At 30.5% G+C, this 13,045-nt stretch overlaps 1 protein-coding gene across 1 annotated transcript; it reads right to left on the minus strand.

Annotated features, from left to right (window-relative positions):
* Positions 1–7,030: 7,030 nt before the first annotated feature.
* LOC130941586 (uncharacterized) lies at positions 7,031–11,359 on the minus strand. Its single transcript, XM_057870144.1, has 9 exons — positions 11,211–11,359; positions 11,039–11,105; positions 10,870–10,948; positions 10,116–10,197; positions 9,249–9,357; positions 8,408–8,496; positions 8,257–8,321; positions 8,088–8,166; positions 7,031–7,506 (listed from the first exon to the last, which is right to left on the minus strand). The coding sequence occupies exons 1-9, from the start codon at positions 11,286–11,288 to the stop codon at positions 7,336–7,338; spliced, it is 819 nt and encodes a 272-aa protein (XP_057726127.1). The 5' UTR covers positions 11,289–11,359; the 3' UTR covers positions 7,031–7,335.
* Between the last annotated feature and the right edge of the window lie 1,686 nt (positions 11,360–13,045).

Genomic DNA, 13,045 nt, shown 5'->3' on the forward strand with positions numbered 1-13,045 from the left:
TGATTCATCTAGCAGAAATAATGTTGTACAGTTGTACTTAACAACTCCAGGGGCTTTTCATTCTCAATAGTATCTCCATAGTTTTGTGATCTTGTTCCAACTGATTTGTGTTTTCAGTTATCAGTTACCACTTACCACCGGTTTCACTTGTTTCAGTTTTAGGAGTGGGGAATGAAAATTTTAAATTTTTTAAAAAATATAAGATGCAGTGTTATCAAGCAATTTGTCCATGCTAATTTCTACCTTCAATGAGCAGCAAAAATATCTGCTACAAGGGTCAATAAAGACAAAGGAGACAGTTGTATGTGAGATGTAGACGAATGATAGAAGATGAAGTTGTGTGATAAATGTGTTGCAAAAGGAAGTTACTTATATAATTGAGGGGAAATTGTAGATGAATTTAGGCAATACCATTTAAGTGATACATATATTTTATCACCAACACATTTTAGTAATTAGAAATATAACTTATTTTATAGTTAGATCATTCATTTGCTTAAGCCCTGCAACTAAAGTTTCCAACTTTAGGAGGCCTCTCTGTATCAATTTACGAATTCAAGACCAATTTTTACTGTCCCATGTAACAGCAAGTGTTCATGGGGTGATTAGAAAAATGGAAAAGGTTATAATTTTGCAAAGAATGGTTTATGTTGGGCGGTGGCTTCAGAATGGATGAATGATGGAGCTTCCTTTTCAAATTTTCTCCTGTGTTTTGTTTTTTTGGGCGCTTAGGAAGCTGAGATATCAAGCTCAATCACCACAGGTGCATCAAGGAATTTGGATACTGCTCAAAGGAGAGGTTCCACAATCCTTAACTTGAAGTGTGTGGATGTCCAGGTTACTTGTTTTTCAGTTCATCACTTATGATCATTTTATGTATGATCTTATATTCCATTTTGTTTTCTTTCCTTTTTCATGAGAATAAATGAGGAATTTGAACTTTTATGTTTGCCTTATTTTATAGTGTGCTATTTGATTAATAAGTAATAATTGATGAGTGGAGTTTCAATTGGTATTCTTATAGACAGGGCTTATGGGAAAATCTCTGATTTAGTTCCAGTTTACAAAAGGAGATGTTCTTCCTGCACACAAGGTGAATGATTGACTTTCTTTTATCAATACTTTGCATTTCATAAATCTTTGACTGGTATATCGTTCCACTCATATTTGAAGAAGTCATATTTAGTATTCAGTTTTATATGAACCTACTCAGTTCTATACTTATATGTTACATTTTCTTCCGCCTTTTGTTATTCACAGTAGAAATACTTCCTTCAATTATTATGAGACTCGTATGTGGCAAAAAAGGTTGCCACAAATTACTGACACGACAATTTTCTTATGTATTTGTTTTTTTTTTTTTGGTTTCTCACGGTATCCCCTAACTCGACAGGTCAATGACTAATCCGTCGCGGTACTGAGCTCAAGAGTTAGTGAAGTCTTATTTTTGCAGTTTAGTGCTCATAACGTCATCGTTTTAAAACTCAACAAGGCTGATCTAGGTTCTCCTGCTCTTGGACAAGGTGTTGTTTATAGATTAAAGGTAATTCTTAAGTCTCTGATTGATTCAATTTATGGAAAGAAAATTGCCCATGCTGTTAGCTACAGGTGGTCCTAGCATTGGACACAACTTTGACTTGTTGGTTTGATACTAACAGAACTCGTCAATAACTGTTGCTTTTGATGACATACCTGAAGATGGTTTAAAACGTCCCCTAAGGCTGGAAAAAGTTGCAAATGAGGTATGCTGATAAGTTCACAGTTGCTTGTTGTCTCTTCTTATATAGAATGCCTTTGCAGATTGGTTATAAATAGGGTACTGCTAGGAAGCCAATGGCCTAAGCGTACAATGTGTACAATGGGCTAAATCTTTAGTCCATGAATAAAATGAACATCACCCATACTATCCAGAATAACCATCTGGATACCAAGAATAATAAACATCTCATGTTATAAAACCACTCATCCCAAAAGCTTAAACTGATTTTGGGATTCACCAAGGATCAAACTCTTGACTTTTCGGATCTAGAACTCTAATACCATGTCATGAACCCACTCATCCCAAAAGCGTAACCTAACAGGACAATGTAACACTAATGGTTATATCTCTAATACTTCCTAAACCTGCATTGTATACATTGTACGCTTAGGCCATTGGCTCCCTATACTTTCTCTTATAAATAATAGCATTACTAGACTGGCATTTTGTTTTCCAGGATGTGTTGTAACACTCAATTGGTGTTACTAATGTGAATCAGAAAAAAAGTTATTCATCTAACTTTGTTAGTTACCATGTGAATTTTTAGAATATTTTATTTAAGGTTTCCATAAAATATATGAATGGCACAATAATATGAAAATTTTGCTCTTCTTTTGGGGTATTAGTTAATTATTATCTGGTGTAAGCACACACTTTATCACTTTGCTTAAAACTTTTCTACTTTTTTCTATTGAAAAATATTTTATCTATTCTTCATCTCATTTTCTTGCTTCTGAGTTCTTGTATGCTGTATAACACAGAATACTATAGAATCATATATATAAAATGCTCAGGTACAGAACGATGACTTGTTATCCCTCTTTCTTCTTATAATACCACTCTACAAAAAGAAGAATTGATTATAAACAAGAAGAATTCATGAAGAGAAGAGATATACATAAGAACAATAAATGGTTCTTGTAGAGCTTCAAAAATAGAAGCAAATAATCATCTTTAGAGTCACTCTCCAAATCCTCCTCCTAAAATATTAACTGATGAATTGATTTCATAGTATTCTTTTGGTACTATAATTGATTTTTACATCCTTCGTTATTGAATTTCTTGTTAGGTACTACGAGGAGATAATAGTGGTCTTGCAAATGACATTCGAAAAGAAATGAAGGTAAAGTCTTAGAGTACAAGTTAAAGAACTGATTTAACTAGATATAATTACAACAACCAACCCTGAAGAGAAAGCTATGAATGGAAAGCTATTGAAAACCAAAGACAAAAGTACAAGGAGAGACATACAAAGGGAACATAGGACTATTCTAAGAAACTCGACAATGTCATTTGATTTGGTGATTATTGATGAAGCTCCTCAAGCACTTGAAATAGCAAGCTGGATTCCTCTGTTGAAGGTAATGTTCATTGGCAATTGAACTATATTTTCATGTGTTGACCTTAACACTAAATATTTCTTTGAACTGCAAAAAACTAATGCTTTTCTCTAAACATAGACCTGTTCAGCATTAAAATACAGTTTTATAATCATACAAGTCTAATGTCATCTTGACTATACTGAATAATTATTTATAATTTATAATGAGATTTTTTAATAATTTATAGGAAATATTTATAATTAGTTAAATTATACCATACTCTCTCTAAAATAAAGGGTAAATTACCCTTTGTGACATATACAGTGATTATTGATAAATTATCTTTTAATCAAAGTTCCAAGGTTCGAATGAGATCGTCAAATCTGATAGCTATCTCTACTATGATTGGAAAAAAATTCTAAGGAGAGAGCTGACAAACTGATAGAAATTTGTTATATATTAGTTAAAAATGATGGTAATTGGTGCGTGAAAGAGAACACCAAGATATTTATTTTTTTATCTTTAATTGCTCTTAAATTATCTTAAAATCATTCTTCATATAACAAAAATCCTAAGATGGTAATTATTGACTCATTGTTTTTATGATTAACTAATATTTTGGTTTATTTTTATTATATAGTTATACAAGGCTATGGGAGTTGGTTACTTGAAGAGGAGCACCATTGTTGAGCTGAATTTAAAAAAAAAATACTACGAAAAAAATTTTAGGAAAGAGAGAGCTGAAAAATTGATAGATGTACTCGTTGAAATTGGAGATTAAAAGGGTAAGAACAAGTTCAAAATCTTAACCTAATTGATTGAAAATAGTGATTGGATTTGAGAGGAATTAGGGTTTTAAAATTGGAGAAGAAGAGATGTATTTGGCATGGATGATGAAAATGACACTATTATTAACTTTCAAGAGAAATATAGTGTTAATTGAAAAAAAAAAGATAACGTGAATCTTGGAGCCTGATAGAAGAATAATTTATCAATAATCACTGTATACGTCACAAGGAGTAATTTATCCTTTATTTTAGAGAGTACATGATAGAATTCACCTTATAATTATTATTTTTTAATTTTTTATTTAAAAAAAACTGGTTTATTTAAAACAGTTTCAGTTTAGTTTCAATTCAGTTCAGTGAAACCAATTTTTTGCACACCCCTAATTAAGAATATGAAGTTTTGTTACTATAACTGTGTTTGGAGATAATTGTTGATTTGGTGGATTATAATTGAGTTGTTGCTTTAGTTTGTGTGTGAGTAGTATGTCTTAATTTCATAATTTGTGTGTTGACATTTTTTATGCTTTAAGTATTCTAATTATGAGATGTCTTTTGTATGACTTGCTACAAATTTATAATTTGTGACCATCTTTGATGACAATATCAAAAGGGGATGTATCACAAATAATTGAATTAGTGTTTATATAATTTATGAACTTGTAATTTATGTTATTTTATGTTATTTTCATTACTAATTAGTGTTTATCATAAATTTTTATAAAGTTAAAAATTAATTTAAACTTATAATTTCTTGTTATATCATTACTCTTAATTTTATCATGCCATAAAACTCAATCATGCAATAAAATTATATTTACTTATATATTATTTATTTAAAGACCAATCAACTTATTCTATTAACAGATAAAGTTATTTTATTTCATAATTCATATATTGAATTATACATCAAAAATAAGTTAAATAATATTTTTATAAAAATATTTTAATAAAAATTTATATATAATTATTTTTATATAAAATTAATAATTAATTATTATTATTAAATAATTTAATATATTTAAAAATTATCAATTATAAATTTTTAATTATTAATCTTATATAAATACAATTATATGCAATTTTACAATACATATTTTTATATAAATAACTATAATACCAAAATCTATACATTATCATTTGTAAACAAGAAATTATTGTAAATACACTGAAAAAACGACATATAATGAATAAATAAAGATATATCCTAACAAATTAGCATTGTGAGTTTGTGACACATAATGAATAAATAAAGATATATCCTAACAAATTAGCATTGTCACTCCTATATAGTATGTATTAAGCATTCTAGGTTCTTCTATCAAACTAAAGATAGATCTATTTTAAGGTGGGAATGCAATTTTAGGACTAATTTTTTTAAAAAAAAATTATGTTTGTCAAATTTTTAAAAAAAAATAACGGATTAACTAAAGTAACTCTTCAATCTTAGTTAAAGAATAATAACTTACTTATTACAATATTTATTTCATAACTAAAGTAACTCTTCATATATGAATTATATTTTAAATAATATAATTAAAAATATTTAAAATTATAAATATACTTTAAAATTAATTATTCTCTCTCTTTCTAATTTCAAGGATATTAACGACCCTTCGCTCTAATTTTAAACACATTAATGACACACATTCTGTCTCTAAATTTTATAGTCTAATTCTAGTCATTTATTTAGATCTAATAGTTATAATTAAATTCTCTCATTTCTCATATAAGAATATTTTTCTCTCTCTCTCTTTATCTCTCTCTCTATATATATATATAATCTATATTTTTATATAGGACATAAATAAAAAATTTATAATTACAATATATAAAATTATTTTTTAATATTTTTTAATATAATTTATTGATATAGAATTATAGATTATGTTTCTGTTATTTGAACTAGCTGGTGAGCTTTCGGTGAGTTGAGTTTGAGTTTAAGAAATAAGCTCGATTATTAACGAATCGAGCCGTAAGCCAAATTTAATTTGTGACCTAAACTTAAGCTCAGTTTGATTCGGTTCACTTCCAGTCCTATGAGTCATATTAGTAATACTAAAATAGGAAGGATAAATTTTAACACCAAATTCTTCTAATCATATTGTTATAGTTTATCAAGTGACCTAAGGTTGTTGTTTCACCTTTACCTTTCTATCAAGTGTTTTATTTTATTACTGAAATATGATGTATGGGAGAATCCCTTTTTACTTTGTTTAGTCTTTTAATGGACACTTGTATTCTTTACATTATTAAGTAATGCAAATCTGTCTTTTAAAATAAAAAATATTGTTATAGATATACTCTTTTGTCTCATAAGATTAAAATAAAATATAAAATATTTTTAATTTATTTGACAAAAATATTCTATAATAATTATTTTAATTATTAAATTTGTATAAAAATAATAAAGATTGAATTAATTAAAATAGTAAGTAGTTTATAATTTAATTAAAAGCCTTGACTTCAAATATTGAAAATAATAGTTTTTATGAATTATATATAAAAAAAGATATTTTAAAAAAATCGGACACTAGCCTTTTCAATATCCCTGTGTTGTATAAATTAATAATATTTTGTCCGTAAGAAAAAAAAAAGTTTTGAACGAATATATATTTTAGCAAACAAACTACGCTTGAAGTTGAATAAAACAGACTAAATTAACATTCGTAAAACTAAAGAAAAATTCATTAACAGATCTTAAAGTTGAATTAAACGTACTCAATTAACATTCATAAAACATTAAAAATTCATTAACATAATTATTTTCAATTTTCTTAGCAAGCAGCTAAATTTGCTTCATTTAGTAAGATGTAAATTTTATAAATGGTGACATTTTCAAGCGGTAATAATTGATTAACCAGAAATACTATATACATAATTTTGGCCATCATTTTATTTCATCTAACTATTCGTACTTTTGGTTTATATTACGAAGATTCAACTAAGTTTTATTGAAAAAGTCAAAGGAGATCTACGCGTAAACAATCTCACCGTAGATATGATACATAATAAGACTCAATAACATTGTTTAACTCATGTAGTCGACTCTACCTAGTGAGATAAGACTTTGTTGTTGTAGTAGTATTCCATGCTTTGTGAGGGAAAAAGAAAAGGGAAAAAAATATTAATTATATTTTTCTGATTGTGAAATATAGCTGCTGATTTATATTTTGATTGGAGCAGACATCAACCAACTAATGAGGTTTTGACAGTTACAGTTCAGAAAATACTAAGATATCAAAGATAAAAGCATCAATATGCTTAACCTAACAAACAACATCCTTCTTTTGTACTTGTAAATTCTACAAATTTTTTTTAGAATAACAAAACTTGCAACAGATTTAACATATTTATGCCACTTAGTATACAATTGAGCTTATAGTAACAGACAAAAACTGCATTCCTTTTAACTGAAAGTTCTAATTCAAAATTTAAGCAAAGAAAATAACCTTTGAAGGAGGCAATACTATGATTCAATTATAGCATGGTTGGCATTTGAAGTATCTTCATTCTTTGATTTCTTTTTATTCTTCCGTTTACTTTGCTTCCTTTTGAGCCTAAACTGATCTCTTAAGCTCCTTTCCCACTCTTTTCTGTTTCTTTGGTAAAGCAGCATAGCAGCACGAGCATCTTGTATCTGATTACAACATAGGTTAAGGTAAGCTTAGTAAAATTGTTTTGTCTTAGGATATAAATACAGAGACCATAAGAGAAACAATCTTATTTGAAAAGTAAAAAAAAAAAAAAAAAAAAAAAAAAAAAAAAAAAAAAAAAAAATCAAGCACACAAAAAGAAGAGCACGGTAAAGTATACTTTTTATCAGTAACGTTGTAATTTTTTCAAAAATACTCCTAACATTTAATTCCATTCGATCTTATCCCTAACGTTTTCAATTTGTTTAAAAAATTACACTAGACGTTAGCCATCTTCAACGTTAGGAACAAAATTGAAAACGTCCAAAGGTAGCTTTGACACAAATCGAAAATATTAGGGACAAAATTGAATCAAATTAAACGAGAAGTGTTTTGAAGAAAATCGCAGACGTTAGGGACAAAATGAATACTTTACCAGAAGGGCAAAACATATTTCTTATAGAAAACAATTGTCCTTTAGCCGACATACTAACAATTTTATTGGTAAAGTGATGAAGTAAAACAAAATGAAAGGGGGGAGATGGGAATGGGAAGGAGGTAAAACCAAAAAGTTAGTTAGACTAACAGGGCAGTGCTCTCCTGATTGGATCTCGGCACCAAGAATTTCTGCAGCAAGATGCCGCAGCGCTCTTCTACAACCTGACCTGCTCAAACCAAAAGGGAAGCTTGTTAGCATGAATAAAGGAGACATACGGATCCAAAACGACAAAAAGAAAGCAGAAAGGTGACATCACTTTAGAAATGGCTGGTACTCGGAGGTATCTCGAATGTCCTTTTTCGGATGACTTAATAACAACGCCTGCAAAAATACTGTCTAATTCTTAGTTTTACACACCCAAGATTGATTAGGAGAATAATTCTTTTAAAATAAATATGAAAAAAGACCTTAAGATCATTCTGCAAGGCATGACCAACAAGGATCCTTCCTTTCATCAACTCTGCAACTTTCTTCTGAGCAGTCCAAAAGTCAATTGCTACAATTGAAAGATGCATTTGCTTATCAGCATAGAATCATCATGCTAATCTTGAAAACATCATGACAAATCAAAATCCTAAAACTGATGAGCACGGAATACCTGCTTTCAAGCATTTCGACATTCTAATTATCAAACAGTCTCTAACATTACTCTAAACAATAGTCCACTTCCAATTTGTAATCAAATTAAACTAAATTTCCCATAATAAAAAATATTGAACAGAATGCAAATATGTAATGCTAAAGACTATGATTGGAACATTCATTGAAAATTCCACCAAATAAGCCAGATAGGCCCACTAAAAGTCTAAAATCAACAAAACGCACGAGTTGTTAACTTTGAAATCAAAGAAATAAGCTCATATAAAATGTGAAAACTTTGTGGGTAATTTTTGTATGATTACATTCCAAAAGTTGAAAACTCGGCTACTATTGTTCAGAGGAGTCCATATCATATAGTTCATGGCAACTTGTCCCCCCTTTTTCCTTTATAAACTAGCAAAGCAAGAGGAAGAGGTTCTAATATAATATTAATCTATGAAGCAAGCAAAAGTCCTTTTTCATGAAATGTGACTGCAAGAAATTGAAACTTCCAAACACTGACCATTAACATTTCCACAGGGAAATTGAAAGCTAGTACAGTTACGACAGTAGATTATGGTGTTCAACCTCGCTGCATTTTTTGGATTTTGACATATAAATACTTCCAATTAGAGTTTAAAATTGTAGGCAAAGGAATACTAAACAAACCTTTTTTCAAATCTCGAGGTCTTATGCCACTAATTTTAGTACGGAAGTCAACAACCCGTTCTACTGGCCGAACAAACTCATCATAAAGAACATTTCCCCATTTATTAACCTGCCATAAACCAAACTATTATTAGAAACAAATGACTCAACAAGGAAATAAAAAATGAAATGAACACCATAATATAATTGCAATAATTATTTATGTTACAAGAATTCGGAAAATAGCATTTTATCATTTAGTATTTTGCTTTCACTATTAGATCTTAAATTAGAACACCACACTGAGACAAAGGTGATGTCGACTTCAAACAGTCATTCGTGAAAGGTGATAAAAACACGGAAAGAAGTTCTTGTGATCAAATATGAAAATGAGGAACTCAAAAGAAAAGTTCTGTGAATAAATATATATCTTCCAAAAGAAATCAAATCCATTTTTTCTTGGGTCTCTAATCCACCCTAGGTTTCCCATGGCAATATGGCATAGGCATGGCTACAAGGTGCATCCATTTAAGTTCAAAAATTGACACCTTGAGGCTTGAACAGGTAAACTTATCGCAAAATGAGCTATGATTGCTGAGTCACAACAAATGGTTAAACAACATATGATCCTACTATATACAACAATTAGCAAATGCATGTTAATCTTCAAAACTTTCCACATTATATTTAAACTAGATAAGATAAAGGCAATTTTCAACAAAAATTTTAGGAAGAACAGAAAATTGGACGGCAATTTCATTATATGAATTCATCAATCACTAGTAAGTTTTGTTTTTTTCCTTGTTTTTCTTGGGGGGGGGGGGGGGGGGGGAGGATGACATTCTACACATGCATAAATATAACAAGGTGAAGAGAACAGATTAATACCATTGTTACTCTTCCCAATGCACTTTTGTTTCCTTGACCAACGCCAACCATTTCACAATCTATGGCGACTGCATCTGTCAGACTGCCAAATGGTTAATAAGTTAAAGGACGTTGAATTTTAAAGCAGCGTAGAGACAGCATACCACAATGTCGTATCTCTTATAAATTGAATAATAGTGAACTTTACAACAGATTAGAAACCTCCAATAACAACATAGCACGCCTAGATAAAATTAACATAACCATGAAAGAAAAAGCCAAAGGCCAAACCTGTAACACGATTAAGTACTTACTAAATCCAGTGCAATAACAGTCGAGTCCTGACCCATTTCGATGGTTGGCTACATGCAATTACCTAATGTTCTATTGTAAACCATGTATATCTTTGAATCATTTCCATCTACCTCCGACTAATGAACTACCCTCCATCTCATCTACTTTATACTCACTATAGGCGTTCTCCATGTATGACCAAACCACTTGAGGCAAGATTCTAGCATGCTTCTACACAAAGTTTCTCCATATGCATTCATTCCAAATTCTATCTAGTCTTGACACAGCTCAAATTCATTTATTTGCTACAAAAGACATGTCCAATTTCTTAGAGGTAAAATAAAAGCATGGTGTTACCATGCATATGCATTCAAGTTTAGGAAGCAAGCACAGCCTAAACTCATCAGCAACAAAGTCGAATTGCAAATTCCAGAATAAATATATAACAAACTAATACACGCTCAACACTCAAAATAGTCACCTTGAGTCGTCATTTACAGGAATAAGGGGATCAATCTGAGAGTCATCGGATTCATTATTCGGGCTCTCTTTACGTTTCCCTGCCCAAAAGATTAAAAGATAAAAATAAAACTCACAACATAATCTTCAAAAGCTGCATACTTTTTCAACACAGACAAATTATGGGGTACCCAGTATTGATTTTGGGGTGTCTTCTTCTTTGTAGGTCCTTGAAGACTTATTATTGAGCTTTAGCTTCTGCACAGAGACAAGAAAACACGCGAATGAGTTGAAGTTGAACAATGGGTAGTGTCTCTTTAGATGGATAGGTAAAAAAAATGTGAAGAAGAAGAGAAAATGTACTTGTTGGAGTTGAACCCAATTGGGGTTCAGTAGGTTTTGCTTCGGTTTCTTCTTCATGGGTTCGCCGGCGGCAACCATGTGGTTTTCTGCGCGCTTCACTGAGCCAGGGTTCTTCCCAGTTCCTACACCTGCACAAGTTTCGCTCTTTTTGAAACCCAAAACAAAAAGCAAAAAGAAAAAGAAAAAATAAAAAAAAAATATATTCGATACAAATTGAATATTTTTTGGATAAAATTAAAATAAAATAAAATTTAAAAATATTTTTAAATTTTTAATAAATTTTATAGGAAAAAAATATTCTTTCTTCTTATTATTAAATATGCTCTGAATTTATCTCTGTTCACAGAGGATCCTACTCATCAGAAAATGGCATGAATAGAATCTACAGAAATTTCTCATAGTAGAAAAGGGATTCAATGTTATAATACTAAGTTTTGTTCGGACTCTTTAATCCCACTCGATAAAATGATTGATAAGAGTGACTGAAATAAGCATTCAAAGTATTATAGCATTATCCTCCTAAAGTACTGAAGATCCACCCTTGTGGTATCAAAGCCTCAGATTTATAGGAGGAAAAGGAAGGTATTACTAGTAAAAGCAAGTAAGAGAAAATCACTAAACATGAACCCTATGGACTCTTCATCTTCTTCAGAACCTATACATCACTCTACCTCCTTAAGCATAGACCGATTATCCTCTAGTCTAAAGAAAACTCTTGCCTATAAAATTGATCAATTGGTAGAATTTACTAATGTTCCAAAAGACTCTCGAACCCCAACTACTGAATACCCTCTCATTAGTCCCTATTCTTTCTACCAGAAACAAAAGAAATCAACCCTCACCTCCATCCGCCATCTTATTACTAGAAACCTTTCTCTTCCTCTCAAAAAGTCATCCAGTCTTTCCATCTATAACAGTGTGGTTTAAAAGTCACTATTACTAAACAATATATAACTCTAGAAATACCACAAGAACTCATTTAAAATTACCAGAACCAAGGCTACACTCAATTGCATCTAGGAGCAGTTAGGCTTATTCTAACTCTTCATGAAAGAAGATCCTTTCCGGTGACAGCCAAAGTTGTTCTTTTGGATTCCACTTTCAAAGAATACCAACATGCCTTGGAGCATTAGTAACTACACTTTCAAATGGAAGTGTCATTCTTACTATAGCTCCTAATTTCACCATGAGATTATCAGACCCAACCATATCTCAAAGATTAAAAATACAAATACAGTTAGTTGGGGTAATTCAAGATTCAAATGTTGAACAAGCCATTTTGCATCACCAAGTCCTCTATAGAGTTCAAGACCATGCCCTTGATCTCAATCTCCCAAACACTACAGAAGAAACATTATTTATGTTCACAGATAATGCCAGAGGACCAGCAATAGTAAACATTCTAAAAATGATCACTACTGATAAACTTTCTTCTATCATTTCATTGGAATGGATTACTGATTATGAGAAAGCTTTTCAAAGGACAGGTTGATATTCATACTACAACACCTCCAACTATTACCCATAATAGTGATGGAATGGTGACTACTACTTTTCAGAGACTTGGAATAATCAAGCAAACTTCACTGCGAGGACCATCCTTTAAAATAATTAATATGATCTCTCTTGTTCAGGTGCAAACAACCCATGATCAAGATGATCCACCTGTACATTTCTATGAAAATGAAAAACATGTTTATGTTTCTCATATAAATGGCCACTTTATTTGGGATGTTGATCTTTTCATGTGTGATTCTGACTGTGACTGTGCTAACCAATGGAGTGACACTGATGATGAAGATTACGGTAGGCGGCAGAAGAACAAGAAAAAAAAA

This window comes from Arachis stenosperma, chromosome 7, assembly GCF_014773155.1.
Source record: "Arachis stenosperma cultivar V10309 chromosome 7, arast.V10309.gnm1.PFL2, whole genome shotgun sequence".
In the NCBI taxonomy this organism is placed as follows: Eukaryota; Viridiplantae; Streptophyta; class Magnoliopsida; order Fabales; family Fabaceae; genus Arachis; species Arachis stenosperma.

Bases quoted from the DNA above. Each gene is read 5' to 3' on its own strand.
- LOC130941586 (XM_057870144.1), bottom strand. From the start codon at position 11,288: ATGGTTGCCGCCGGCGAACCCATGAAGAAGAAACCGAAGCAAAACCTA. The intron at 8,322-8,407 runs GTCTTTTTTCAT...GTATTTTTGCAG, and splicing joins CCTTGCAGAATGATCTTAAG to GCGTTGTTATTAAGTCATCC. The intron at 7,507-8,087 runs GTTAGTCTAACT...TGTTGTAATCAG, and splicing joins AATCAGGAGAGCACTGCCCT to ATACAAGATGCTCGTGCTGC.